At 62.7% G+C, this 23,194-nt stretch overlaps 3 protein-coding genes across 10 annotated transcripts; 2 read left to right on the top strand and 1 right to left on the bottom strand.

Moving 5' to 3' along the window:
• Positions 1-1,396: 1,396 nt before the first annotated feature.
• Positions 1,397-6,430, top strand: Hmg20b (high mobility group 20B). Of its 2 annotated transcripts, none has more exons than XM_076852046.1 (10): positions 1,397-1,448; positions 1,761-1,816; positions 2,163-2,271; positions 2,804-3,007; positions 3,789-3,909; positions 4,166-4,212; positions 4,369-4,441; positions 4,676-4,891; positions 5,484-5,616; positions 5,874-6,430. In XM_076852046.1, exons 2-10 carry the CDS (start codon positions 1,779-1,781, stop codon positions 5,884-5,886), a joined length of 954 nt encoding a protein of 317 aa, XP_076708161.1. In that variant the 5' UTR covers positions 1,397-1,448; positions 1,761-1,778; the 3' UTR covers positions 5,887-6,430. The 2 variants fall into 2 exon arrangements, with proteins under 2 accessions (XP_076708161.1, XP_076708169.1); XM_076852054.1 differs by having other exon boundaries at positions 1,412-1,470.
• Positions 6,431-8,473: 2,043 nt separating this feature from the next.
• Positions 8,474-14,981, top strand: Gipc3 (GIPC PDZ domain containing family member 3). 5 transcript variants are annotated; one of them, XM_076851547.2, is made up of 6 exons: positions 8,474-8,712; positions 9,386-9,571; positions 9,707-9,887; positions 10,951-11,063; positions 11,260-11,354; positions 11,465-14,981. In XM_076851547.2, the coding sequence occupies exons 1-6, from the start codon at positions 8,488-8,490 to the stop codon at positions 14,442-14,444; spliced, it is 3,780 nt and encodes a 1,259-aa protein (XP_076707662.2). In that variant the 5' UTR covers positions 8,474-8,487; the 3' UTR covers positions 14,445-14,981. The 5 variants fall into 5 exon arrangements, with proteins under 5 accessions (XP_076707662.2, XP_076707681.2, XP_076707673.2 ...); XM_076851566.2 differs by having other exon boundaries at positions 11,260-11,341; positions 11,465-11,708; XM_076851558.2 differs by lacking the exons at positions 8,474-8,712; positions 9,386-9,571; positions 9,707-9,887 and adding an exon at positions 9,959-10,857.
• A 287-nt stretch (positions 14,982-15,268) lies between these two features.
• On the bottom strand, positions 15,269-22,626 carry Tbxa2r (thromboxane A2 receptor). Of its 3 annotated transcripts, none has more exons than XM_076851580.2 (5): positions 22,284-22,626; positions 20,898-21,085; positions 19,101-19,171; positions 18,071-18,918; positions 15,269-15,907 (listed from the first exon to the last, which is right to left on the bottom strand). In XM_076851580.2, the coding sequence occupies exons 4-5, from the start codon at positions 18,854-18,856 to the stop codon at positions 15,662-15,664; spliced, it is 1,032 nt and encodes a 343-aa protein (XP_076707695.2). In that variant the 5' UTR covers positions 18,857-18,918; positions 19,101-19,171; positions 20,898-21,085; positions 22,284-22,626; the 3' UTR covers positions 15,269-15,661. The 3 variants fall into 3 exon arrangements, with proteins under 3 accessions (XP_076707695.2, XP_076965814.1, XP_076965817.1); XM_077109699.1 differs by having other exon boundaries at positions 22,289-22,626; XM_077109702.1 differs by lacking the exons at positions 20,898-21,085; positions 22,284-22,626 and adding an exon at positions 19,529-20,872.
• Between the last annotated feature and the right edge of the window lie 568 nt (positions 22,627-23,194).

Genomic DNA, 23,194 nt, shown 5'->3' with positions numbered 1-23,194 from the left:
TCATCCCAGCAGCTCTGGAGGCTGAGGCAGGAGGATCACAAGTTCAAAGCCAGCCTCTGCAAAAGCCAGGCCCTGTGCAACTCAGTGAGACTCCATCTCTAAATACAAAATAGGGCTGGGATGGGGCTCAGTGGTTAAGTGCCCCTCTTTCTTTATGTCTTTCTCTTCATATATATATATATTCTATCCTGCTTCACAGGGGCATGTGGGAGTGGGGGGACAGAGATGGACCACAAGCCTGGGAAACCCTTGCTGAATAGGCAACATTTGGGCAAATACCTAAAAGAGGTCCAGGAGAGAGGCAGGAAGGTATTGGGGCAAGAGTTTTCCAGGAGTAAGATACAGCAAAGGTCCAGCATATAGAAAAGAATGAGATGGATTTGGGAAACAGCAGGGGGCGTGGAGCCAGGGAGGGAAAAGAGGAGTGTGTTGGGGGTGGACGGATTGATTAGCATCTAATGGGTCACGGTAGGGTGCCCGGCTACACAGCAGTCAGGGTACCCTACCTGTCCACCACATTCGCAAGATCCCTGTGGTCTTTCTTCCCCACTATCCGTTTCCCAGTGCTCTCAGCCCTCCTCATGACACCATCCCCAGCCTGACCTAGACCCTGTCTAGCCTTTATTTTGTTTTGTTTTTAGAATATTATTTCTAGCCATTAATGGACCTTTATCTATCTATCTATATGTGCTGCTGAGATTCGAACCCAGTGCCTCACACAGGCCAGGCTAGCGCTCTGCCACTGAGCCCCAGCCTCAGCCTGGGGTCCAGTCTCTTGGTCCTGAGCATCGTGCAGTAAACCTATTGCACAGGAGGTAAAACCTTGGTCCTAGGGTGAAGCAACCCCCGCGCCCAGAAGCCCCAGACCGCGTAGGGCGACACAACAGGGACAGCAAGTTAAGTGAATAAACGGGAACTCTCCCCCTCCCCAGCTTTTGAAGAGCGCTAAGAACAGGTCCACCTTGCCCTACCGCAGGGCGGTGCCTCTTGGACACCTTAACCTCTTCCCTAGCAACCTACCGCTGTCCCCATGGAAACTGAGGCGGGACCAACCTGGATCCGCAGGTTCCCAGATCCGGCAGGGGCGGGGAGTCTCAGCTTCAGCCTGGGAGGAGCAGTTCGCGCCGCGCCTACTGGCCCTTTAAGAGGCTCCGCCCAGCGAGGCCTCCAGGAGCCCTTGATTGGTCCCGAGCGCAGCCGAGTGCAGCCGAACTTGACGCACCGCCCGCAGTCTTCCCGCCCCACCTCCCACGCGCCTCTGCAGCCTACTCAGCCAATCACCCACGGGCGCGCCGACCTTCATCTGCATAGTCACGCCTCAGAGGGATGCTGCACCCAATCGGGCCACAGGCCACGACTGTCATTAGCATGCCGGGGGCGGAGAGGGGCGGAGCGGCCGGCAGGGGCGGGCTCGGGGCGGTTGGTTGGAGCGTCGCTGCAGTCGAAAGGTCCGGGAAAGTTTCTTTGGAGGTGAAAACAGCCGCGGAACTCGGGGTCCTGCGAGGGGGCGGGGGCGCCAGGGTCCGGGAGTCGGGGCGGGGCCCTTTCCGGGCGGGAGGGAAGCCGGCCCGGCCTCCCGGGGGGCGATCGCCCAACAAAGGATTCCTGGGGCGCCCGCCCTCGAGGACTTCCCCGCCCCCGGATCCGGCTCCCCCCGCCAGGCGCCCCGGGCCCGGCATTCGCGGCTCCCGGTCGGGGTGGGGGCGGGACCCCGCCATCCGGGGCTCGAGAGCCCACACCTCTGCCTGCTCGTGTTCCAGGTCCGGCCCGGAGCGGCCATGTCCCACGGTCCCAAGCAGCCCGGCGCGGCCGCCGCGTGAGTGCGCTGCCCCCCGCCCTGTCCGAGCTCCTGGACTCCCACCCCTTAGGGTCTTGACTCCCCCACCCGGGTCGAGGGTCTCCATGGGCTTCTCCCCAGACTCCAGCCTGCGGCCCCGCTCCTGGGCTCCAGCCCCTCCCAGGACTCCCGGCTCTCCCCGCTACCGAGGCAGTCTCGACCCCTTGACCCTGACCCCCTCGAGGTCAGGGAGGCCCTACCCCTCCCCGGACTCCAGCCCCTCTTGGCCAGCTCCGTGGGCTCCGTGGTCTCAAAACGCTCAGGGTGAGCGTGGCGGGTAGAGAAGGCTCCGGGTGGGAGTAATCCTGATGACCCCTCGTCCCAGGCCGGCGGGTGGCAAGGCTCCGGGCCAGCCTGGGGGCTTCGTGGTGGCTGTCAAGCAGGAGCGCGGCGAGGGCCCGCGGGCCGGCGAGAAGGGGCCCCACGAGGAGGAGGTGAGAGTCCTTCCCCTGCGGCAGGGGAGGCCCCGGGGTCCCGCCCCCAACCTCGAAGCCCCGCCCAAGACCAGATTTGAATTCCTGGAGCCTCCTCCCACTGCCCCGATTTCTTCTGGAAGCAGAGACCCCACCCCACCCGTGCTAGATGCCACGCCCCTGGCAGACTCACTGCCTCTGAGCCCAGACCCCGCCCAATGCCAGTGGTGGTTCTGCCCACGCCGAGGGCCCCGCCCACTTCCCGCCTCCCTGGGGCCGCACCCTCCCCACCAAGAAGCCACGCCCATAGCCCAGGCCAACCACCTCCCTGGGCTCTGCCCGCTCTCTAGTAAGTCGGATGCCCTCCCCTGGTCAGGGAACCCCTCTAATACCCAGGTCCGGATGCTTGGCCGCGTTATACCTCCAGTCCTTCCCGGTTTTCCAACTAGGCCCGGCCATCGTCTAGCCCCGCCCATGCAGTCCCCGCCCCTGCTCCGCTGAGCCCCGCCCCTGCCCTCCAGGCCCCTCCCAATAACGCAGAGGGGTTTTGCAGCCAGTGAAAAAGCGTGGCTGGCCCAAGGGCAAGAAGCGAAAGAAGATTCTTCCGAATGGGCCCAAGGCACCTGTGACAGGCTATGTGCGCTTCCTGAACGAGCGGCGTGAGCAGATCCGCACGCGCCACCCGGACCTGCCCTTTCCCGAGATCACCAAGATGCTGGGAGCAGAATGGAGCAAGCTGCAGCCAGCAGAGAAGCAGGTGAGGGTGACCCCCAGCCCACTCGGACACCCCTGCAGCCACGTCCCTCAAAGCATGTGGAGGGTTCATATTCTGCTTGGAAAAAATGAGCACCTATGAACACCCACCCCAAGTTGGCAATAATTAGCAACAGGGGAGAATAGTTCTGACATTTAATGTTATACCTAAAGATGTAGAGATGGGGCCATATTTCTTGGTGAAATCTTATGAGTCTCAAATTCTGGTAATTAGTTTTAAAATTGCAAAAGCATTGAAGAGATTTAACAAATCCGCTTCCAGTTTGCACCTGTTGAAAGGGATATTTCAACAAGCAGAAACCTTGTGGCGGAGCTGGGGATGTGGCTCAAGCGGTAGCGCGCTCGCCTGGCATGCGTGCGGCCCGGGTTCGATCCTCAGCACCACATACAAAACAAAGATGTTGTGTCCACCGATAAATAAAAAATAAATATTAAAGTTCTCTCTCTCTCTCTCTCCCCCTCTATCACTCTCTCTTTTAAAAAAAAAAAAAAAAAAGAAACCTTGTGGCATGGAGTAGGGACAATCCGGGCATTAGCAGCCTAGAGGAGGGGGGCATTTAGGAGGGAGGAAGGCGCTGAGTTGGGGCCGTGGGAGGTAAGGTGGGCACTCTGAAGTGCCCTGGGCAGCATCCTGAGGGCACAGGGAGCTATGGAAAGCTAGGGGGGTGGGGCAGGGCCAGACCTGGGTGAGGGAGGCAGAGTCTGGCCATAGAGGGCTGTCATCTGGGCTGGGCTGAGCCTCTGGATGCTGCTCTGTCCCGCAGCGGTACCTGGATGAGGCCGAGCGGGAGAAGCAGCAGTACATGAAGGAGCTGCGGGCCTACCAGCAGTCAGAGGCCTACAAGATGTGCGCTGAGAAGATCCAAGAAAAGAAGATCAAGAAAGGTGAGTCTGCTGGAGGCCAGTGCGTGGCACCTGCCCTGCATGGTGCTGACCCCTGCCCAGGCAGAGGTCCCCTCCATGGAGAGGAAAGACACATAACCAGCTACACATGCATGAGGGTCACTCAGTGCTGCAAAGGGGACCACGTGGGGAGCCCGAGCCAGGATGAAAGAGAACTGACCGAGGGGAGGGGCGGTGGACAGCCTGTGTGAAGGTGGCCACTGGAAGGCTGATCCTGCCCTCCTCCCTCCCCCACCAGAGGACTCGGGCTCCGGGCTCATGAACACTCTCTTGAATGGACACAAGGTAATGATGTTCCCCTCCTGGGACAGCATGCTCCTGGGAGAGAGTTCTGGAGGTTTCTAGACCCTCTGGTGGATGTTAAATGACTGCCATCTCCCGGATCATTCAGGGGGTGTGTCTGCCTTCCCTCCAAATTGCCACCTTGTCCTTTTGTCCCAGGGTGGAGACTGTGACGGCTTCTCCACCTTCGATGTTCCCATTTTCACTGAAGAGTTCTTGGACCAAAACAAAGGTGAGCGTTAATGGAGTCCTAAAAGCCCAGCGCATGGACGTGGGTGGTGTGCTCAAGGGTGGGCCAAGGGGTGCCACGGTGGGAGAAAGGGGAAGCGGGGTCCGCCTCCTCTAAGCTGGAGGCTGGTGTGGGGCGGGTAGCACAGCTCAGGCCAAGGCCGAGTGGCGAGTGGCGAGTGGCGAGTGGCGGGGTCCCAGGGCCAGCTCCAGGCTCTAACCGGCTCCCCGGCTGCAGCGCGGGAGGCGGAGCTGCGGCGTCTGCGGAAGATGAACGTGGCCTTCGAGGAGCAGAACGCGGTGCTGCAGAGGCACACGCAGAGCATGAGCAGCGCGCGCGAGCGCCTGGAGCAGGAGCTGGCGCTGGAGGAGCGGCGGACGCTGGCGCTGCAGCAGCAGCTCCAGGCCGTGCGCCAGGCGCTCACCGCCAGCTTCGCCTCGCTGCCTGTGCCGGGTGCGGAGCGCCGGGCCTCCCCCGCCTCTGAGCCCCGCCCAGCCCGCCGCAGACCGACTCGAGCGCCCCGAGCCCCCAGACGCTGACCCAAATTCCTCGCTCCTAGCCCGGTCACCCAACGTCCCTGGCCGACCCCGGGAGCCCCGCCCCTTTGACCTCCCCCAGCTCCCCGACCACAGGAGCTGCTCCTCGCAGCCCCTCCGACCTCAGGCCCTCCCCGCACTGAGCCCTGAGCCCCGCCCCGCCCTGCCCTGCCCTCCCTGTCCCGCTAACCCCCAACTTCTTAGCACCACCCCCTCCCCATGCCCCCTAGCCCCGCACCCCACTCCGCGGGGTCCTCCGCTCTTATAGGCCCCCCATCACCATTAGCCGGGTTCCCCACAAGACCCTGCCGTCCAGCTTCCTGCCCACAGCTGACCTTGATGGCCTCCCGCCGCCTCCATATCCAGACAACCCAGTCCCGACCCGAACCCACTATTACTGCCGGTGACCCCCCTCGCAGGACCCCTTCCTGCAGAACCCCTGTCCTCTGCCCCAAGGAGCCAGTCCCTGTGAGTCCTTGGGCTGCTGACCACCTGCCCGCCTTCCACAGGCACTGGCGAGACGCCGACGCTGGGCACGCTGGACTTCTACATGGCCCGGCTGCATGGGGCCATCGAGCGGGACCCAGCCCAGCATGAGAGGCTCATCGTCCGCATCAAGGAGATCCTGGCCCAGGTCGCCAGGTCTGTGCCTGGTTCTGTGGCTTGGACCCCAGCTTAGCCCCAGAGGGGTCCCTGGGGAGTACTGGAGGGGCTAGTAGGGCATAGCCTTGTCAGGTGGGGTCCACGTAGGTCCACAACGTCCCAAAATCTCAGGGTAGATCCTAGGTGCCCAGGTTAGTTGGGCTCCACTCTGGGAGGAGCTGGGGGCCTGGCCTCTGGGTTTCCTGGGAATGATGGGTGCTGAGCCCTGATGTGGGGCCTCCTCTCTCCCCTTACAGCGAGCACCTCTGAGGAATGGCCGCCACGTTGCAGATAAGCAGCTCTGGGCTCATCTCTATCCCCACCCCAGTGAAGGAGAGGCTGGGGGTTCCCCTTAGGGGCTAGGCCCCATTCTGCACCTTGGGGGCTCCAGCCCCCCTAAAATTAAATTTCTACAATATCCCTTTAGCTTTCAGTCTCCCCAGCTTCTTGAACCCAGAGGAAGCACTGGGCATTGAAGCTGCAGCCAGACCCTGTGGCCGCAGAGCTAGAGAGGCCTGCTCCCCTCTTGGGGCTGGCCACAGCGCAGGACCCAGACAGGACTGCTGCACACCTGGTGGGGCTCCGTGGCCACCCACCGCACGATGTGGGACCCCGAATTGCTCACCAAGAGGGCGGCACCGTGTGCCTTACAGGCAGGGGGCACCCTGGTGACCACTTTCACGGGTGGGCCCCCAAATCCCTGCACCCCAGGGAAGGCTGTGCAAACCCCTTGTCCAGTAGAAGGACCTCGGGAGCCAGACCTTCCCCAACTCAATCCCAATGTCTGCAATAAACACAGTGGAGTTTGCTTTCAGGCTTGTGAGTGTGCAGTTTCTGGGGTATGGATGGGCCAGGAGATGCACACAGGGCCTCTGTGACACCAGCAAGGGACATCAGGCCTGCCCTCCTACCTCCACAGAGCAGCATCCACCCCGCGCTCCTGGGGCGGCTCAGGAGGTTGCAGGGGTCCGTGGCCATCCAGCTGGTCTCCTGCAGTGGTGGGACCGTGCTGTTTCCTCTGAGCTGCGGCTACCACCTCAGCCCTTATGAAATGACGCTTCTGTGGCATTGAGCTCATTCACAATGTTAGGCCACCATCGTTTCTACTGACTACCAGAACATTCTTACCACCCCCAAAAAGAAGTCCCGTCCCTATGAGCATCCATGCCCCAGTCCCCGAGACCCTGATAGCCAGACTCCACTTCCTGTCTCTGATTCAGGCACTTCCTGTGAGTGGACTCCCACCCACACTGTGTCCTTTTGTGTCTGAGCTCAGGCTGAGTGCCAGGTCCTCAGATCCACCCACACTGTGGCTGGTATCATGTTTGGCAGGTCGGTTGGTTGGTTGTGGTCCTGGGCATGGAACCCAGGGGCGCTCTGTCACAGCTACATTCTTAGCCCTTTGTGGTTTTGAGACAGGGTCTTACCTGGCATGTATGAGGCCCTGGATTCAACCCCCAGCCCTTCAGGGCAGGTGAGAAAAAAAGGGAGCCAGGCCCTCAATAAGTTACCCAGGCTGGCCTCCGACTCAGCTCTCCTGCCTCAGCCTCCCGGGTACCCAGATGATAGGCGTGAACCCTTCCCTGGCTTCACTCGGCAGCTTTCTAAGCCATAGCAACTTCTCCTTCCTGCCCAAGGCCTCCTGGAACTTGCTTCCCACCAATGATTGGTTCATGAGATTCCTCGGCAGCAGGAGGCTGCTCCAGGCTCTGCCTTGTGGCTGTGTGCCACGCACAGGACAGGAGCAGTGTCACGGGCCAAGACACCTGTCTAGGAACCCTGATGGATGCCCAGGTGGTTCCAGTCCCACAACCCCAGGGGGCTGCAGGCTTCTGTGCTGGGTATCCTTGTCCTCACCAAAGACTTCCTGAGTGCCCGCTCTGTGTAGCAATGCTGCAGGAATAAAGGACACCAAGGGGGGGCTGGGGTCATGGCTCAGCATTAGAGTGCTGCACCTGTGAAGTGCTGAGCTCCACCCTCAGCACCACATAAAAATAGACAAATACATAAATAAAGGTATTGTGTCCAACTACAAAAATGATAAGAATTAAAAAAGGACACCAGGCCCAGGCCCTCCAGGAGCTGAGTCTGTAGACAGGGACGCAGGCAGGACACAGGGGAGAAAGTGAACTATCTACTGTCTTTAGATGCTAAGGAGACAAGGCTGGGGAAGGTAGGTTTAGAGGTGGTGCAAGCAGGAGGTCAAAGTCCTGAAAGAGGTGGGGAGTGGGCTGACTGTGCAGGGTTCTGGGGAGGGTGACCCAGGCAGAAGGCCCGCTGTGCAGAAGCTCTGGGGCAAGGCTTTGGAGGCAGAGTCAGGAGTTTGTGTGCCTGGAACAGAGGGAGAGGGAAGGAGGGGGCAGTGAGGGGACAAGAGAGGTCCTGCAGGGTCTCCTGGATCACAGGAGGACTTGAGCTTTGACTCAAAAGGAAGTGGGAGCTATGGAGGGCTGTGGGCAAAGGAGGGCCGCCTGGCAGCTCACAGTATACCAACATAACGCCCCTCCCCATTTCTTAAGTCTGTTGCAAGAATTAAAGAACCCACGCAGCAGAGAGTGAGTGCCAGGGCACGTAGCTGTCCCCGACCTTATTTGCGATCCTTGTTATTTCTGCTTCTGCATCTCAGGCCCCTGCAGACCGCCAGACGTCCCCAGGGAGGGTGCAGCTGGCCCTGGCAGGGCCCGGACACCTGGGGCCCGTGCCCCCCTCCCCACCCCATGGTGTCGCCTTCCCGGGCGGCTCGGGTTCCCGGATCGCCTTACCAGGGCGACTCGGCTATCGCGCCCTGGACAGGGGGAGGGGAGGCTGCAGGAAGCGGTGGATCCGGAGGCGGCGGCGGCAGCCTGGGTGGGTGGTGGAGCTCCTCCGGCCATGGAGAGCGCTGCTGCCCGCGAGGCCCCGGGGGCTGAGACCCCGCGCGCCCCCGTGCCCCCGCCCTCCCCGGCGGAGACCCCAGCCGCGCCCCGCGTGCGCCCGCGCCTCGTCTTCCGCACGCAGCTGGCGCACGGCAGCCCCACCGGCAAGATCGAGGGCTTCACCAACGTCCGCGAGCTCTACGCCAAGATCGCAGAGGCCTTCGGAATCGCGCCCACCGAGGTGAGTGCCCCCCACCCCGATTCCCGCGCCCGAGGTGCCGGGCGGAGCGGGGATAGAGCCAGATCCTGGGCCCTAGACGGGAGCCCGCGGATCCCAGATTCCTAGGAAACCTCGGGTCCCAGGACCCCCGGATGCGGGGAGCTTGCGAGGTCGGTTCGTCAGATCTCAGGAATGCTCCTCTGGATCCGGAGGTGCCCTGCGCAAAAGATGAGCAGGTCTTGGGTCAGGAGCGCCTGCTCTTCCAGGGCCCACTCCGTGGACCCAGCTAGGATGGATCCCTGCCTCCGGGAAGAGCTCCCCCAGCTCCTGGGCGCGGGTGCCTGGGGTCCGGAGGTCCGTGGCTTGGAGGCTGGGAGCTGGTGCTTTCCAGACAGGTCCTTGCACTGTGCAGCCCGAAGGGGGCGCCAGGAAATTCCATTTTTCTGAAAAAAAAAAAACCTCCTCCGGGGTTTAACATGGAAGTCGGGGTTCGGAGGTGGCGGAGAGGGACCCCTTGTGTCCGCAGCTTCCTTCGCTCCCATATCCCTATTCTGAGGTCCCAACCCCGGCCAATCCCTGGGGCTGCCTTTGCACCTCTTTGGACCTCGGTTTCCTCGTGGGGCTCTGCACCCGCGCACCCCAGGGTGGTGCAGACTCGAGGGCTGAGGCGAACTCGGGCCCCCCTCTCCCACAGATCTTATTCTGCACCCTCAACAGCCACAAGGTAGACATGCAGAAGCTTCTGGGTGGACAGATAGGGCTGGAGGACTTCATCTTTGCCCATGTGCGCGGCGAGACCAAGGAGGTAGAGGTCACCAAAACAGAAGATGCCCTGGGACTGACCATCACAGACAACGGGGCTGGCTATGCCTTCATCAAGGTGCCTAGGGTGGGCCGGTCACTTCCTGGGTGTTTGGGGATCTGACTTGAGTGACTATCTCTCTGGATCTACGTAGGCTCTGGGGGCCCAAGGGAGGTGGCCGGGTGGCCTAAGAGCAGCTCTGGGTGCCCACAGAGGATCAAGGAGGGCAGCATCATCAACCGCATCGAGGCAGTGTGTGTGGGCGACAGCATCGAGGCCATCAATGACCACTCCATCGTCGGCTGCCGCCACTACGAGGTGGCCAAGATGCTCCGGGAGCTGCCCAAGTCCCAACCCTTCACCCTGCGCCTGGTGCAGCCCAAGAGAGCCTTCGGTGAGAGCCACCTGGGCTGGCGGGGGGAGGGACCAGAAAGCGGGCACTTGGGACAGTGGAGGACGGGAAGGGGCAGGGTGGACGGTGTGGAGGGCCGGGCTCAGGGGCAGAGTGCCGGCCTGGACGTGGGAACCTGGGCTCCACCCCCAGCATCACACACACAGAGGACATTTCTAGATGCCTCTTGTGCATGGCAGGCTCCTGGCACTGTATCCAGCAGGACTTTCTAGACCACCAGAGGGTCAGTTGTGGGGAAGGACGGGGGAAAGCTCGGGCAGAGGGGTCAGATAAGTCAACTGTTTGGCCGGCTGAGAGCTTGTGAGGTGGCCCCGTGACACCCTGGCGTGTTCTAGGAAGGTGCTTTCAACAGGGCATCTGAGACTGGCCCCTGGGAGAGGCAGGAAGCTTGCTCCAGACGGTGGCTCTCGGCCTCGGCACTGTGGACACCGGGGCTGGACCCTTCTCTGGAGGGGTGTCCTGGGCACTTCAGGGTGCTGAGCAGCATGGCTGGCTTCCATCCACTCCGGCCAGGAGCTCACGACAGCCACAGATGTCAGACATGGCCCAGGGTGCCTGGGGACAGGTCCAGCCTGCTGGGGCTCTGTTCCAGAATGTGCACCATCACGGCCACTTCCTCCTGTGGATCAACATGGGCTGCCCTCCTTGGCCCATCGTGGGTGGCCCTTTGGGTGGCACCATTCTAGGGTGACAGACTCCAACAGTGCCTGGCACATGGTGGAGGAGGCCCAGGAGACAGGAGCGGGGGGTTTAGATCTGTCTAAAAGGAAGAGCCACTTCTCCAGGGAGGACCCGACCCTGCAGCCACCGAGGGGAGTCCTTTGAAGAGGCAGGTTTGGGCCAGTGTCCGGGGCAGGATGGACATGTCGGTCTCCGCCTGGCTGCTTTGTGGCTCGCTCTGGACTCGTGGCTTCGTGTCTTAGGAAGAGTGGAACCTGAATGGTCTCTGAAGGTGAAGGGCAAGAAGGTTCTAGCAAGCTCAGCTGGTGGCTTCCCGGGGTTCTCCACATCCAGAACACGCCTGTCCCCACTCTGTTCCCTCCAGATATGATCGGCCAGAGGAGCAGGGGCAGCAAATGTCCTATGGAAGCACGAGTGGCCAGTGGGAGGGAGACCCTGCGGCTCCGCTCTGGGGGTGCTGCCACAGTGGAGGAGGCGGTGAGTGGGGCGTCCTCCAGGGCCGGGCGCCAGGCTCCCCCCTGAGCCTCCGTCCCCTCCCGTGAGGCAGGTCCTGGGAAGAGGCGGGGCCATCGGGTGGCGCCAGAGCACTGATGCTGGGTGTCCCACCTGCTCCTCCCCGGGGCGGGTGGCTGGGTGGCACTTCTCACCCTCGGCCTCCTCCCCTGTGCCCCAGCCCAGCGAGTTTGAGGAGGAGGCGTCCCGGAAGGTGGACGACCTGCTGGAGAGTTACATGGGCATTCGGGACCCAGAGCTGGGTAAGGGGCCCGGGTAAGCTGGGGGTCCCTGGAGGGAGGACAGTCCCCGGGAGGAGGCCAGGGCTCCGGGGCAGGCTGAGGCCAGGAGCAGCCTCACCCACGTCCTTCCCGCATGGCCCGCAGCATGCACCATGGTGGAGACATCCAAGAAGACGGGCAGCGTCCTGGAGTTTGCGCGCTGTTTAGACTCCGTCTTGGGCGAGTTCGCCTTCCCGGACGAGTTTGTGGTGGAGGTGTGGGCCGCCATCGGAGAGGCCAGGGAGGCCTGTGGCTAGTCTGCCCCGGGGCCGAGCGCAGCCCCAGCCCGCAGCCCAGCCCACTGCCCCCGCCATCCCAGCCGGTGCCCAAAGGCCAGCCCTGCTCAAGAACCCAGTGGACCTCAGAGGCCAGGTTCATCTCTAGAACCCAATCCACTTCAGAGTCCCAACCCGGCTCCACAACCCAGCCCTTCATCAGAATGCAGCCCAGCTCTGAGGCCAAACTGTGCTCCAGAACCCAGGCCAGCTCTGAGCTAGAACCCACCTCTAGATACCAGCCAGGCTCAGAGACCAAATGCAGCTCTGAGACCAAGCCTGGCTCCAGAACCCAGCTCAGCTCTGAGATCAAGTCCTGTTCTAGGACTCAGAGCAGCACTGAGACTAAGCCTGACTCCAGAACCCAGCTCAGCTCTGAGACCAAGTCTTGCTCTAGAATGCAGGCCAGCTCTGGGCTAGAATCCACTTCTAAATACCAGCCAGTCTCGGAAACCAAACTCAGCTCTGAGACCAAGCCTGACTCTTTAATCCAGCTCAGCTCTGAGATCAAGCCCCGTTCTAGAACTCAGGCCAGCTCCGAGACCAAGCCTGATTCTACAACCCAGCTCAGCTCTGACACCAAATCTTGCTCTAGACATCAGGACAGTTCTGAGACCAAGTCTAGCTCCAGAACCCAGCTCAGCTCTGAAACAAAATCCTCTTCTACAGCTCAGACCAGCAGCGAGACCAAACTCCACTCTGGAACCCAGCTCAGCTCTGAAATCAAATCTTGCTCTAGAACCCAGGCCAGCTCTGAGCTAGAACCCACCTCTAGATACCAGCCAGGCTCAGAGACCAAATGCAGCTCTGAGACCAAGCCTGGCTCCAGAACCCAGCTCAGCTCTGAGATCAAGTCCTGTTCTAGGACTCAGAGCAGCACTGAGACCAAGCCTGACTCCAGAACCCAGCTCAGCTCTGAGACCAAGTCTTGCTCTAGAATGCAGGCCAGCTCTGGGCTAGAATCCACCTCTAAATACCAGCCAGTCTCGGAAACCAAACTCAGCTCTGAGACCAAGCCTGATTCTACAACCCAGCTCAGCTCTGACACCAAATCTTGCTCTAGACATCAGGACAGTTCTGAGACCAAGTCTAGCTCCAGAACCCAGCTCAGCTCTGAAACAAAATCCTCTTCTACAGCTCAGACCAGCAGTGAGACCAAACTCCACTTTGGAACCCAGCTCAGCTCTGAAACCAAATCTTGCTCTAGAACACAGGCCAGCTCTGAGCTAGAACCCACCCCGAGATACCAACCAGACTCAGAGACCGAACTCAGCTCCGAGGCCAAGCCTGACTCCAGAACCCAGCTCATTTCTGAGATCAAGCCCTGTTCTAGAACTCAGGCCAGCTCTGAGACCAAGCCTGACTCTACAACCCAGCTCAGCTCTGACACCAAATCTTGCTCTAGACATCAGGACGGTTCTGAGACCAAGTCTAGCTCCAGAACCCAGCTCAGCTCTGAAACAAAATCCTCTTCTAGAGCTCAGACCAGCACCGAGACCAAACTCCCCTCTGGAACCCAGCTCACCTCTGAGACAAAGCCCTGTTCTAGAACTCAGGCCAGCTCTGAGACCAAGCCTGTCTTTAGAACTCAGCTCATTTCCAAGACCAAGTCCTCTTCTAGAATTCAGGCCATTTCTGCGATTGAGCCCCGCTCTAGAATTCAGCCAAGCCCTGACAGCAGACCAAGTTCGGGAACCCAGACAGATTTTAAGATTCTGCTCAGTTTGGAGATTAATCGCAGTTCTGGAACCCAGTCCAGCTCTCATACTAAGTCTGGCCATCAAACTCCACCTGTCTCTATGACTCAAGACACCTGCATGGCCCGGCCCTACCTGGACACTCAGGCCGGCCTGGGAGCACCACTTAGTTCTGGACCCCAGGTGAGACTCCAGAATAAGCCCAGCCACAGAATTCAAGCCTGCTCAGGATCGAAGGTCAGCTCTCAGACAAAACCCCATCCAAAAACTCAGGCCAGCCCAGAAAGCTGGGCCCATGCTGCTTCTCAATCCAGAACCAAACCTCAACTCTACTCTAAAACCCATTTGCTTCCAACTCCCTGCCCCCGTCCTGAGTCCAAGTCCAGCTCTGAGACTGAGCTCAGCTCTAGAACCCAGCCTACGGCTACAATGAGGCCCGTCTCCAGAATCCAGACCAGCACCGGCACGCCCCCTGCCCCTGAGCCCAGCTCTGGAACGCGGCAACGTGCCGAGCCGCAGTCTCCCCGCAGAGCACAGTCCAGCTCTGGGACCCAGACAGACCACACAGCCTGGCCCAGCTCCAGAGCTCAACCCAGCCCCAGAACTCAGTTCAGTTCTGGAGCACAGCCTGGTTCTAAAAACCCAGCCAGCTCTGAAATGCAGGCAGCAGCTGGGAGCCAGCTGAGTTCTAGAACCCAGCTAAGTGCCGGAGTCCAGTCTAGTCCTGCTGCGACCCAGTTCAGTGCAGCCCTGGGGCTGGGCTCCAGGACCCTGTCCAGTTCTGGGAGCCTGCCAGACTCTAGGACCCAGCACCCCCCAAGAGCTCCACCAACCTCTGGGACTCTACTGTGCTCCAAACCCCTGCCAAGCACTAGATCCCAGCTCAAGGCCACACCCCAGGCCACCTCTGGTCCTCAGGGGGACTTAGGGAAGCAAACCGGCTCTGGAGCACAGTCTGGCTCAGGGACTTGGGCAAGGGCAAGGGTGCAGCCCAACTCTGACCCCCTTCAGCTCCAGCACTCCCCCCCCCCGCACACCGGCTCTGGAGCTCAGCTCAGCTCTGAGAACCCAGGCCAGTCCCGGATTCAGTTCAGCTCAAAAGCCCAGCTTTAGAGCCACCTCAGCTCAGAGGCCCAGCTGAGCCCCAGCAGCGGCTCCACCCACTGACCCCTGGCTGTGACGCTGGAGTTCAGCCTGCCCAGCCCAGCCCCAGTCCCCAGGCCCATGGCCCAAAGCCCAGCTGCAGCCCCCGGGCCTCTGCCTCAGCCCAGGATCTGGGACATAAACCCCCCCAGGAGCCAGCCCACCCACCATATCTGCCACTTCAAGTCCTGTCCCCAGGGTGGTCCTGTGAGTTCCCAGCCCCCTGTGCCTACCCTCCCTCCCCCTGGGATGGGTTGCCGGGGCACAACACCCTCCTGGCTCCTGCAGCCTCCTCCTCACCTGTCCCTCCCAGCCTGCCCCCCCCCCCATGAGGCAGGTGACCTCCTTTCCCAGCAGGTGGAGGGGGTAGAAAGGGGCTTGGGTTTCAGGTGCCTGGAGGTGTAAGCGGACCCGCGGGAGGGGGAGGCGGCTGCTCTCCACACCCTCAGGGCTCCTGGCAATAAAGGCACTTGGCACCCTGCAGCAGCCCTGTGTCACTGAGGGGCCGCCAAGGAGAGGGGGCTGGGCATGGGTGGTCAGCGAATGCCCGCGGGCGCCTGCTGGGTGCCGTGCACTTATTGAGCTCTTCCTGGGCCTCTGTACCTGCCCGGGTCCCAGTGCTGTGCGGGGGCCCTGTGCCCGAGTGCCTGCTGCGGGGACTGGAGGAAGCTTCCGCACCTTCTTGCCGCCGTCCCTCCCTCTCTTCTCCCGACCGTCACCCGGGAGCCCGACAGCCCCGCGCCCTTCCTGGCCGAGGCCGGCCGCGTCCGGAAGCGAAGGAACACACAGCGGGGCCCAGAGATATATTTCGGCATGAAGGGGGGACCCTGCTCACACCCCAGGCAGAGCCTCCTCAGGCGGGGTTCGGAGGGAGCCCCCGGGCCCCCAGCGTCCAGGTCCTCGGCTGCGGCTTCCCGCATCTCTGCGGGGTTTCGGGAAGGGGAGCCCCGCGTTCTGAGCTCCCCCAGCCTTGCTCCTGGCCCCTCCTGGGGCGCCGAAGGGTCCACGGCTGGGGAGAAGGGGACCTCAGAGAGGGCGGTGGCCCCCATGGCGGACCCCCGCAGAGGGGCCCCTGCTCCCGCAGCTCCGGTCTGCGGTCCACTCAGAGCCCCAGCTCCTGGGCCATGGGGACAGGCGGGTGCCAGGTGAGAGGGGACGGGGTTATGGGAGGCTGGTCCTTCCCGGCCCTACTGCAGCCTGGCGCCCTGGGCCTGCTGCGGCCGCAGGGAGAGGGACCTGGGCCGGGCGCTGAGGCGCGGGTGCAGGCGGCGCAGCACTGCGCGACGGAACAGGATGTACACCCAGGGGTCCAGGATCTGGTTCCAGGTGGCCACCCGCAGGTAGATGAGCAGCTGCTGCTCCGTGGCCCGGGACAGCTGCCCGGCCGGGCTCATGGCAGGCGGGTTCTGCAGCACCGTCTGGGCGATGAAGACCTGCGAGGGCGTTAGCAGGCAGCAGGCTGAAATGCACCTGCTGGGCCACCTGGAAACCACACTGCCCACCTCCCCCTCCGCGGTCTAAGCTCCCCCGGGGCACACTGGGAAGCACTGCTGTATTAACTCACATCTCATATAAGCTTTTGTGGTCCTGGGGATGGGACCCAGGGGCAACAAACCGCTGAGCCACACCCTCAAACCTTTTTGATTTTTATTTGAGACACAGCCTCACCAAGTGGCTTAGGATCTTGCTAAGTTGCAGAGGCTGACTTCGAACTTGCAATCCTCCTGCCTCAGCCTCCTGAGTCGCTGAGATTACAGGTGTGAGCCACCTCGCCCTCCAAAAGAGTTATTTTACACATGCTATATTTCTGCATGCTGTACTTGGTTATTTTAACACATTTCATTAAATATGAAGTTTATACTCATAAAATGTAGGAGAGATGTTTTAATAAATTATTCTACAACATGATTTTTGAGAGTGACATGATAATTACATTGTTAATGTGATTACTAGTGATGATAACTCACGGCAGGTATATAGTTACATAACATGAGGTACCATGCATTATGTCGTCAAACCTGGTATAATAATGTAACTATTAGTTTGGATAACAAAGTAAATGTAATCATCTTATATTGTACAATTACAACTAATTATAATTAAAATGTATAGTATGCTAAAATAATTCACATTTTATTAAAATGTACTGCTACATTAGAATCATTTCCTAAGCATCTACTGTGTGCTGGGTGCCGCTGGGGACAGAGCAGAGGGAAGGCAGACCCGGGTCCCACCCTCACCAACCACAACAGGCTCCCTGAAGCTGGGCTCCTCCAGCCTGTCCTCCCCGCAGCCGCCAGAGGGCGCCTGCGAGCACCTGACTCGGCCCCTCCTCTGCCCACAGCCCTCCAGGGCTCCCACCTCCCACCTCCCAAGCCCCGTCCTCCCTGCAGCCGCTGGCCCTGCACCACCTGCCCCGCCCCATCCCTGTTTCCTCCCACCGTCTCTTTGCTGCGCCCACAGGGGCTCCTCACTGTGCTCCCAACATGCCAAGCCCCTCCCCAGGGCCTTGGCTGGGCTGGACCCTCGGCCCGGGCGCTCCTCCCCAGCTCTCCACACAGTTCACCCCTGAGGTCTGCAGTGCCTCCTCCTCCCGGCCCTCGGCCTCCAGGATCCTGCAGCCTCCCTCCTTCCTCCCTCCCTCCTTCAATTCTCTCCTTCCTTTTTTTTTAAACTGGGGATTTGACTCCGGGATGCTCTAACCCTGAGCCACCTCCCCAGGCCTTGGATGTTGGAGGCCTCTGGCCTCGGCCTCCCCAGGCATCACAGGCACGTCCCTCCCCGCCCGGAACGGGCTCTGCCGTGTTCCCAGCCCTGGGAGGTGGGCTCTGAAGGATGCCTAGGAGTTCGCCTACTGGGCAAACCAGGGCGGCTCTGGGCAGTCAGTTTTGCCCTCTGTGGTGTCTGCCCAGGACCCGCTGGTGCGTGGTCAGTGCTCGGTGAGCGTCTGCCGACACACGGAAAGGTGGACATCTTGTCCCTTTTGTGTGTGTGGTGCTGGGCAGATCCCAGGGCCTCACGTGCCCACCTGTGCCTGGTTAGTGTCCACCAGGATCAGTGGCCCAAGGTGCCATCTGTTAACCCCTCCCCCCTCAGAGGGCACCACCAGACTGAGGCAGTAAGCCCCTGGGCAAGGCTGGGGACCGAGCATGGCTCTGACCTGGGCTTCTCGTCCTGACTCCAGTGGATATGGGAAAAAAAATAGCACCCAAATGGCAGACGACACCCACTCAACGATAGGACCCCAGACCTTCAGTGCACCAAGAGCCGCCCGGGCATTCCTGCCACCAGCCAAGCTCCCCGACCCAGGGACCATCTGGCCCGGCTGAGGTCCAGCCTGGCATCGGGCACAAGGTAGCATCAGGAAGTGAGGGTGGCCTGGTTCCACCCAGAAGGCTTCCCCAGGTTTCATCTGGCAGGTGAACTCCTACTCATCCTCCAGAGCCTTAGCTTTGATGCCCTCCCCTGGGACGTCGACCCCAGGGCCCCAGCGGCAGCCTGGAAACCGCCCCCCACCCCGGCTCTCAGTGCCCGGATGCTCCCCTGCCCAGTCACCGAGGTGCAGGGAGCCTCCCCGGAGCCCTGCCCACACTCACCAGCAGCGGCATCCAGCAGACACTGGCCACCAGCATGATGCCCAGGAGCTGGACCATCATCTCCACCTCGCAGTCGCGCGGGCGCTGCTGGGCGGCCTCCTGCCCGTGGTAGACGTGGCACAGGGTGGCCACGCTGATGGTGTTGAGCAGGAAGGACAGCCCGACCGACAGGCCGCCGAGCAGCGCGAACAGCAGCCCGAAGGCCGCATCGCCCAGCTGCGGCCCCAGCGTGAGGAAGCACCAGGAGCCGGGGTACTGCACCGTGTAGTGGCCCACGCCCAGCAGGGGCAGCAGCCCCAGCGCCAGCGCCGCCGCCCATACCAGCCCCACGGTGGCCCAGGCGCGGCGCTGCGAGGCGGCCGCCGAGCGGGAGAAGGGCCGGGTGATGCCCAGGTAGCGCTCGGAGGCCATGGTGGCCCCCAGCAGCAGGGGACACAGGCCGAAGAAGACCATGGCCACGCCCATGAAGTGGCAGAGGCCGCAGCCGGGGTCCGCCGTGCGCCAGTCGAAGAGCGCGGCGTGCCGGGACACCACGAGGACCCCGGTGACCAGAAGCCCCAGGAAGTCGGTGAGGACCAGGCCGCCCAGCAGGGTGAGGAAGGGGGACCGCGGGCAGCAGCTGCCCTGCCGCGCGCTGGCCAGCACGCTCAGCGCCAGCAGGTTGGAGGCCAGGCCCACGGCGCAGAAGGAGGCTGCGAACCAGGGAGAGGTCACCAGGCTCCGCTCCTCGGGCGTGGCATTTGTCGGGCGGAAGCAGGGCCCCAGGACACTGCTGTTGGACCACATGGCGCTGGAGCCGCGTCACCACCCCATCAGGCGCAGGCTGGCCGGCACTGGCGCGGGCACACCTGGGAGGCAGAGAGGGGGAGGCTGCACTCGTCCTGCGCGGTCTCCCCGTGCCTCTGGCGAACTCCTGCACAACCCTCAACACCCCAGGGCACGCGCCCCTCTGCCCTCCCTTCCCACAGGTGCGTCCTCATCCGCTGGGACCACCCCTGGGAGGCCACCGCCACTCCCGCTCCAGTCTCACCGTCTCAAGGGCTCTCGAGGGCACAGGCCAGGGCCCCTCCTCAGGGGGCACCAGGGGACGTTTTCTGCGTCCTAGAGAAAGGCAGGCAGCCGGGGGTCGAGCTGCAGCCCCGGTTCCCACCATGGCCCCGGGGGGTGGGGGCTCCCAGACTCGGCCTCCGGCACACCCAAGCTGGACATGGCTGACCCCAGCGCACGCTTCAGTCACTGAGATGGAGACCCGGCCTCCGGCTGCAGCTAGGGTGCCAGCCGGCTGCTAGGCGGTCCTGGGAAGGCCTGTGGGGCTGGTGTGGGCGGCGGCCACACTCTCCTGGGATGTGTAGCGTGAGGCCGCTTTCCGTTTCTGTGCGTCACTTTTATAATAAGAAATAGCCCTGAAGTTCCAGTTCCACGTGGGAACAAAGAGCCAGCTCCCTCGCAGGGACCCACCATGAGGGCAGTGGGCACCAGGGTGGGGCCCAGGGAGAACCCAACACCCAGCCGCTCAGACACCACGTGGGCTGCGGGTCGGCCACACGGCGAAACCAAGGCCAGATGTGGACGAGCGCGAAGCAGCTTCATTAACAGCCAGCGCCCTGCAGGCCGGGGCTCGGAGGCCGAGGCTCGAGGACCAGGAGTGCGCAGCCAGCCTCAGCAACTCAGTGAGGCCCTGTCTCAAAATAAAACCAGAGGGCTGGGACGTGGCTCGGTGGTTAAGTGCCCCTGGGTTCGAACCCTGGTACCAAAAAGAAAGGAAAAAAAAAAAAAAAGAAAAGAAAAAGAAAGAAAGAAAACTCGGCTCCTGGCTCCTGAGGACACCACAGAGGCCCTGAGTTGCCAACCATCCCCAGGGGCCAGGGCTGGACCTGCCCTGGGCAGAGCAGTGAGGGGCACAGGCGGCTCTGGGGATCCTGCAGAGGTGGCCACTTTGCTGGAGCTGATCTGAGATTGACGGGGGCTGCTGACCAGCGGCAGGGCGTGTGGGCAGCAGTCGCCTCAAGCTGACCAGGCCAGTTCTCATGCCCTCTCCCTGCCCGGACTCCACATCCCTGCTTGGAGCCTCCATTTCCCTTCCTGTAAAGGGGGCTGAGGGGCCGGGGGCTTCAGGGCACAGGCGCACACTCCTGCAGCCTGGGAGGTGGTGGCCGTCTGGGGCTCACTCCTGGGGGCTGAGCGGGCGGCCATTGGCCTCGCCCCAGCTCATCCTGGCCCTGGCATGTTCCTCTGGCTCGGTTCCTCCCTGCGGAGGCTTATGAATCACCCAGCTCCTGACGGCCACCATGGGCGTCCCTCCTGCCAAGAGCCGGGGCCTCTGCCACCGGGGTGGGTGGCCCCCCAGCCGGGAAACTGAGGCCCAGAGCCACAGGGCATGCCCTGAGACCACTGCAAGGGAGGCCCTGTGCTGTGGCGGGCAGGAGTGCGCTGCTGCTCAGATGGAGGCTGGGGCTGGGGTTCCCCTGGGACCCCCAGCCGCCATGTGCTTTTCTGAACATTGCCTTTGGCCATGGCCCAGCCCAGCCTCTGCCTGGAGTGGCCGCAGGTCCTGTGCCTCCTGCCCCCGACTCTGGGGCTGCAGGAGCCCCGCTCATCCTGGACGCACACCCAGGCGCCTCACAGGCTGGTGGCTGGAGCCTGGGGAGGGTGAGAACCGGCAGGGAGGCCTCCTCCGCCCTCCCTCTCCTGGGTTCAGGTAAAATGGCTGGCGGGCCAGGAGGGGGACCTGCCGTGGCCTCCTGCGTCAGCCAGGATGGGCAGCAGGGACCTCATCTGTGGAGGACCCACCGTGCTGTGTGGCCCTGGGAGAAGCCCCTCCCTCTACCTGCTGAGGGGCGGGGCCTGAGCGCCTGCAGCCAGAGTTCTTGAACCTGCAGCCGGGCCTGGAGCTGCGCACCCGGGTTCTGGAGTCCAGAGGCCTCGGGGTTCCTGAATCTGAGGGCTGAGCTGCTGGAACTCGGATGGGCGCGTGGCCGGTCCTGGGTTCCTGGACTCTCTCGGCTCCTGCTCCTCCTGGGGACAGATCCAGAGCCCTGCTGCAGGCGTCCCGGGTCGGCAGGCGCCGCCTCTGCTCCGGGTGGAATGTGCCTTCTGGTTCCCAGCCCCAGGCCCCTCCTCTGCTGGGCCCCCTCCTGCCAGCGTCACCTCGCGGCACAGCGTGGCCTCAGCCTGGCCCTCTCCCTCTCCACACCCAGCCCCCGCCCTGGCCCCACATCCTGACCAGCCCTGCTGCTCCCAGAGAGACGCTGGCCTCAGTCCCCTCCCGGCCCCTCCAAGCCGGGGCGCAGCCCAGCCTGGCCTCCGCCTTCCCCTCTGTGAAATGGGGGTGGGCAGCTCGGTCCTGCAGGCATCTGGCTACTCTGCCCCATGGCATCTGCCACCTGCCTCTGCCCTGCCTGCCCTGGGGGCGGCCGGCAGGAGTGCAGTGACCTTGACCTCTCAGGACTCCTGAGGCCTCTGACCGTGACCCAGGCCAGTGCCTTCAGCTGGACCTGCAGACCTGGCCAGCCCCTGGCCCCCACTGGACTCTGGTCCAAATGCCCACAGCGTGCACCCCGCACTCCCTTGCCCCTCCCAGAGAGTCAGCACTGACGGGTGCCTGACACAGGAACACGCAGGTGCTGCCCGCCTCCCCTCGCCACAGGGCACAGCTTCCGGGAGCCTTTCCTGTTTGTGACACCAGTAGGCCCCCCATGTGGATGGAGGGTGTTGCAGGGCTTCCAGAGCAGTTACACTCGGTGGGGAGCCTCACTGGGTCCCCCCTCATGTGGCCCCCTCTGAGCCTCAGTCTCCTCATCTACCCAGTGGGGTTCCCCTACCACAGCACAAGGGGCCGGGTGTGGACCTGGAGCCCAACACTAGAGTGATCACACCCATGGCACATGTGCCCAGGCACCCGGTGGAGACGGTAGACAGCTGGGCACACAGCTCAGCAGACAGACCTGCACACAGAGCACTAAGACAAGCAGCCGAGCCTAAGGGGACAGGGACAGGCAGGCACACAGATGAACAGCAAGCCACTCACCCACGGCCCCCGGGCACCCTCCCCAGGCTGGGCACACCAGCAGGCAGCCCTCAGGATGCCCGCTGGCCCTGCCCAGGCCAAGACAGGAGCAGGGCAGGGTGCTAGGCCCCCTCTGTGCCAGCAGGGACACGGGCACCTTGCCAGTGGCCACGCCCATGAGACACCCACCCCGCAGCCCGCGCAGACCTCACCCTGGCGGGGTCCTGGGAGCTGGGGAGCCCGAGTCTGTGCAGGGCAGGCCCGCGTGGTGCAGGCCCTGCAGTGGGTCCGGCCAGGAGCAGGTCGCGGCAGCTGGGCAGCCTGTGCTCCGGCTCTCGAGTCCTGCCTCCCAGTCTCTGAGTCTCTGTCCTTCGACACTCACCAGCCCTGCCCTCGGCCTCGCTGGCCACGCCCCTCGGGCCCCGCCAAAGGTCGCTGGGGGGCCCCACGCCGCCAGGGACATCCCTGGGGCTAGGACCACAGTGGGTCCCGAGGCTGCAGGGGAAGGGGTGCGGAGCCAGGGGGCAGGGGTGCCCCTCGGGAGCTGGGCCCGGGTCCCTGGTCGTCTGGGGGGCCTTCCCCGCGGCTCCCGCGTTTTGTTTTTCAAGGTCTGAGCCCCGAGGGGGCGGGGCGAGCGGCTCCCCAGAGGCCCAGACCTGGGGCCTGGGCCCCGCTGCCAACCAGGCGGGGTCGGGTCTGATACACAGTAGGTGCCTAATATTTATCGTTTTGAGGCCCCTATGGTGGTGCATGTGGAAGTTGCAGGGTCAGTGGGGGAGGGTGACCTGTCCCTCCAACTAGACCCTGGATGAGAAAGGCCCCTGTGAGGAGCAGCAGGGATCCTAGGGTGGGGGCTGGCCTTCCAGAGGTGGCTGTGGTGACGGAGGGAGGCCAGGAGACTGAGGCCGGGCTGGGCGGGCTCCCCAGGGAAACGGCTTGTCACCAGCCCCCAGCCCCACTCAAGGATGGAGGCAGGGGAGGTCTAGGCTGGGCATGGCACTGGAGAGGGCGGGTCCGACAAGCCCTGGAGGGGTCCTCCCTGCCCAGGGTGCCTGCCCTGTGGTGAGGGGCCCACAGCCTGGGTCACCCTCTGAGGCCATGCACAGGGAGGGGCTGGG

This window comes from Callospermophilus lateralis, chromosome 1 (assembly GCF_048772815.1).
Source record: "Callospermophilus lateralis isolate mCalLat2 chromosome 1, mCalLat2.hap1, whole genome shotgun sequence".
Lineage (NCBI taxonomy): Eukaryota > Metazoa > Chordata > Mammalia > Rodentia > Sciuridae > Callospermophilus > Callospermophilus lateralis.
Note: the sequence above shows the minus strand (reverse complement) of the source record. Positions and strands in the feature narration are given on the sequence as shown.

Coding starts and splice junctions, on each gene's coding strand:
- Tbxa2r (XM_076851580.2), bottom strand. CDS start 18,856: ATGTGGTCCAACAGCAGTGTCCTGGGGCCCTGCTTCCGCCCGACAAAT. Junction 15,908..18,070: donor TCTGCTGGATGCCGCTGCTG/GTGAGTGTGGGC, acceptor ACGCCCTCGCAG/GTCTTCATCGCCCAGACGGT.
- Gipc3 (XM_076851547.2), top strand. CDS start 8,488: ATGGAGAGCGCTGCTGCCCGCGAGGCCCCGGGGGCTGAGACCCCGCGC. Junction 8,713..9,385: donor TCGGAATCGCGCCCACCGAG/GTGAGTGCCCCC, acceptor CCTCTCCCACAG/ATCTTATTCTGCACCCTCAA. Junction 9,888..10,950: donor GCAGCCCAAGAGAGCCTTCG/GTGAGAGCCACC, acceptor TGTTCCCTCCAG/ATATGATCGGCCAGAGGAGC.
- Hmg20b (XM_076852046.1), top strand. CDS start 1,779: ATGTCCCACGGTCCCAAGCAGCCCGGCGCGGCCGCCGC. Junction 2,272..2,803: donor AGGGGCCCCACGAGGAGGAG/GTGAGAGTCCTT, acceptor GGGGTTTTGCAG/CCAGTGAAAAAGCGTGGCTG. Junction 3,008..3,788: donor TGCAGCCAGCAGAGAAGCAG/GTGAGGGTGACC, acceptor TCTGTCCCGCAG/CGGTACCTGGATGAGGCCGA.